General features: G+C 57.4%; 1 protein-coding gene across 1 annotated transcript in view; it reads right to left on the bottom strand.

The window, feature by feature from the left end:
- tafazzin (tafazzin, phospholipid-lysophospholipid transacylase) overlaps positions 1-1733 on the bottom strand; it is a gene marked incomplete at its 3' end in the record, with an annotated part of 3044 nt that extends 1311 nt beyond the window's left edge. Inside the window, exon 1 of the mRNA XM_043685068.1 lies at positions 1173-1733. Coding sequence (XP_043541003.1) covers positions 1173-1281 — 109 coding nt within the window. The remainder of the gene's footprint in view (positions 1-1172) is intronic.
- Positions 1734-3646: the final 1913 nt, after the last annotated feature.

The following is a 3646-nucleotide window of genomic DNA, read 5'->3' as shown; positions in this document are numbered from 1 at the left end:
CCCTCCCACAGCACCCACTCCCTCAGCACTGACCCTCCCACAGCACCCACTCCCTCAGCACTGATCCTCCCACATCGTCCACTCCCTTGGCGCTGATCCTTGGACAGCCTATGGAGCTGACCCCCTCTCTCTCTCTCTCTCTCTATCACCCTCTCCCTGCCTATCACCCTATCTCTCCACTCTGGGTTGCATTGTCTGCCCTCTGCCTTCCTCTCCAGCTGATCTTGCCATCTCTCTCCCTCTCTCTCCCACACCCCTTTGCACCCTCAATGTCATCAAGGCATAGAGATGTCCAGCACAGAAACAGACCCTTCGGTCCAACCCGTCCATGCTGACCCAGATATCCCAACCCAATCTAGTCCCACCTGCCAGCACCCAGCCCATATCCCTCCAAACCCTTCCTATTCATATCCCCATCCAAATGCCTCTTCAATGTTGTCATTGTACCAGCCTCCACCACATCCTCTGGCAGCTCATTCCATACACGTACCACCCTCTGGGGGAAAATGTTGCCCCTTAGGTCTCTTTTATATCCTTCCCCTCTCACCCTAAACCTATGCCCTCTTGTTCTGGACTCCCCCACCCCAGGGGAAAAAGACCTTGCCTGTTTATCCTATCCATGCCCCCCTCATAATTTTGTAAACCTCTATAAGGTCACCCCTCAGCCTCCGGTGCTCCGGGGAAAACAGCCCCAGCCTGTTCAGCCTCTCCCTGTAGCTCAAACCCTCCAACCCTGGCAACATCCTTGTAAATCTTGTCTGAACCCTTTCACAACATCTTTCCGATAGGAAGGAGACCAGAATTGCACGCAATATTCCAACAGTGGCTTAACCAATGTCCCGTTCAGCCGCAACATGACCTCCCAACTCCTGTGCTCAATACTCTGACCAATAAAGGAAAGCATACCAAACGCTGCCTTCACTATCCTATCTACCTGCAACTCCACAGAGCACTCGTTTCCTCTCTGCCCATCTCGATCTGCCTCTGTCTAGCCCCTCTCGCCCTCTCAGGCCCCCTCTCTCTCTCTCTGCCATCTCTTCCCCATTCCCCTCCTCCAGTCCTCTGGTCGGTGTTGCTCTCTCTCTCTCTCGGATCTCCTCCCTCCCCCCATCCCCTCGCTGCCCAGCAGCAGGGCGGCCAGGTAATGAGGTCACGTCCGGCCCACACTCAACTGGTCAAGACGCGGCTGTAGATGCCCACCATGGCTGTTACCACGGCACTGCTGAGCGTCCAGATCCAGCCCTGACGGCTTGGGAACGGCCACTTCACGTCCAGCGGCATTCCCAGTGGGTTACGGACGAGGGTGGGGCATAAGGACACGGGGCGAAACGACCCTGGGGAAACAGCCGACCCGTTGGGATCGACTCTCAATTGAGTCAAGAGCCCGGATAACCTGAGGCAAGGGTCAAGGTTAACTGAGTCCAGAGTCCTAATTGGCCAAGGCAACAGATCAGTTGAGGCGAGAGACTGGATTGGCCGAGATGGCAGTCCGGGATTGGTCAAGACGGCAGTCCAGATTGGTGAAGACGAGAGTCCGGATTTCCCGAGACGGGGAGCCTGGATTTCTGAAGACGGGTGTCCTGGTTGGTCAAGACGGGAATCTGGATTGGTGAAGACGAGAGTCTGGATTTCTGAAGACGGGAGTCCCGTTTGGTCAAGACGGCAGTCCAGATTGGTGAAGACGAGAGTCCGGATTTCCCGAGACGGGGAGCCTGGATTTCTGAAGACGGGAGTCCCGGTTGGTCAAGACAGGAGTCTGGATTGGTGAAGACGAGAGTCTGGATTTCCCAAGACGGGAGTCTGGATTTCTGAAGACGGGAGTCCCGGTTGGTCAAGACGGGAGTCTGGATTGGTGAAGATGATAGTCCGGATTGGTGAAGACGAGAGTCCGGATTTCCCGAGACGGGAGTCTGGATTTCTCAAGACGGGAGTCCGGATTGGTCAAGACCAGAGTCGTCCGGGGTGCTGCGCTGGGCTGGTGGACCTCCAGGCGCCGATCCGGCCGGCGCCCGCGGACCGTTGGTTGGGGCGGAGGAGCGGGAGCGTTGGCGATGTCCTGCGGCGGGAAAGAGGAGGTGAGGGAAGAGCCGGGTCAAAGGTCAAGAGACGCCAACGTCCACGCTCAAACATCTGCTGCCAACAACACGCCCCGCCCCGCCCCACCCAACGCCAAAAAAAAAACCAACCTTTACAAACCCTCCCTAGGGCGCGGGAGACGCCACCCTGAACTTTGACCCCCCACCGACGGAAAGGCCAAGTGGCGTTTTGCCCTCGACAAGGAGCGTATTCCGCGATGGAGCGTTCCCTCCTTCCTAAAACAGTATTAATTTTCTGCCCACTCCACCCCCACCCCCCAACCCCCCAACCAAATCCTCCACTCCAATTAAAAAAAGGCAATTTAAAAATAAAAGATTTTTAAAACAAAAGGGGCCAACCTTGGGGGGGGGATTCAAGATTATTTGGGGGGGGGGGTGGAATTTATAGTTTCTTTAAACTATTAGAATTTTTGGGCTGGGGGCGAGCTGAAGAGATCCGGAGGGAGGCCCCGCACCAGAGGCCGAGGCTTCAAAGCCGCCCCCAGAAATGACTAGGCCGCGGTTGCCTCGGGCAACGGGGAGGGAGGGGCGTGGCCTCCTCCTCCTCCTCCGCTTTGGCGCCACTGCGCGTGCGTGCTCCCGCGGGCCGCCGGGAAATGTAGTCCCCCCCGACCCGCCGCCGGGACCACGTGACCCGGCCGCCACTTATTTTAAATTATTTTTACGCCAGACCGGTGAGTCTCTCTCTCCTTTCGTGATGCCGTCTCCGCAACATTGACCAAGAATGAAAACGACTTTTCTTTCAGGGGCTTCTTTGCCCTGAAAGGTCAGTTGAGGTCTCCGGGCATGCGCGCCAGCCCACGCCGGGGCTTCTGGGATTTGTAGTCTTCTGCCACAACACGCCTGGCGGCCATCTTGCTTGTGTAGCCAATGGGCCATTGGTCAAGTGGCTCAACTTGTATTTGGGAACTTCCTCCATCCCCTTTTACCCTTCACCCCTTTTCATTTCATTTGTGATGATTCGAGATGATGCAAGTACTCTTTCCCCAAACTTCCCCACAGCCTCCTACTGTGCTGAGTGGTGTCATACTGTTCCAAATACGAGAGGCTGAATGGCCACCAAGGAGCTGTGTAACAGGGTTGAGACAGTGGGCTGAATGGCCTCCTGTTGCCGTGAAACAGGCTCGAGGAGGGAGGCTGAGTGGCCTCCAGTTCCTGAGTAACTGGCTCAAGGAGGAAGGCTGACAGCGCCCGCTCCCTCAGCGCTGACCCTCCCACAGCGCCCGCTCCCTCAGCACTGACCCTCCCACAGCGCCCGCTCCCTCAGCACTGACCCTCCCACAGCACCCACTCCCTCAGCACTGACCCTCCCACAGCGCCCACTCCCTCAGCACTGACCCTCCCCCAGCGCCCACTCCCTCAGCACTGACCCTCGCACAGCTCCCGCTCCCTCAGCACTGACCCTCACACAGCACCCGCTCCCTCAGTGCTGACCCTCCCACAGCACCCGCTCCCTCAGCACTGACCCTCCATCAATGAGCACTCCCTCAGCACTGATCCTCCATCAATGCTCACTCCCTCAGCACTGACCCTCCATCAATGAGCACTCC

The sequence above is a fragment of the Chiloscyllium plagiosum genome, unplaced genomic scaffold (assembly GCF_004010195.1).
Source record: "Chiloscyllium plagiosum isolate BGI_BamShark_2017 unplaced genomic scaffold, ASM401019v2 scaf_30195, whole genome shotgun sequence".
NCBI lineage: Eukaryota > Metazoa > Chordata > Chondrichthyes > Orectolobiformes > Hemiscylliidae > Chiloscyllium > Chiloscyllium plagiosum.
This window is presented reverse-complemented; position numbering and strand designations above follow the sequence as displayed.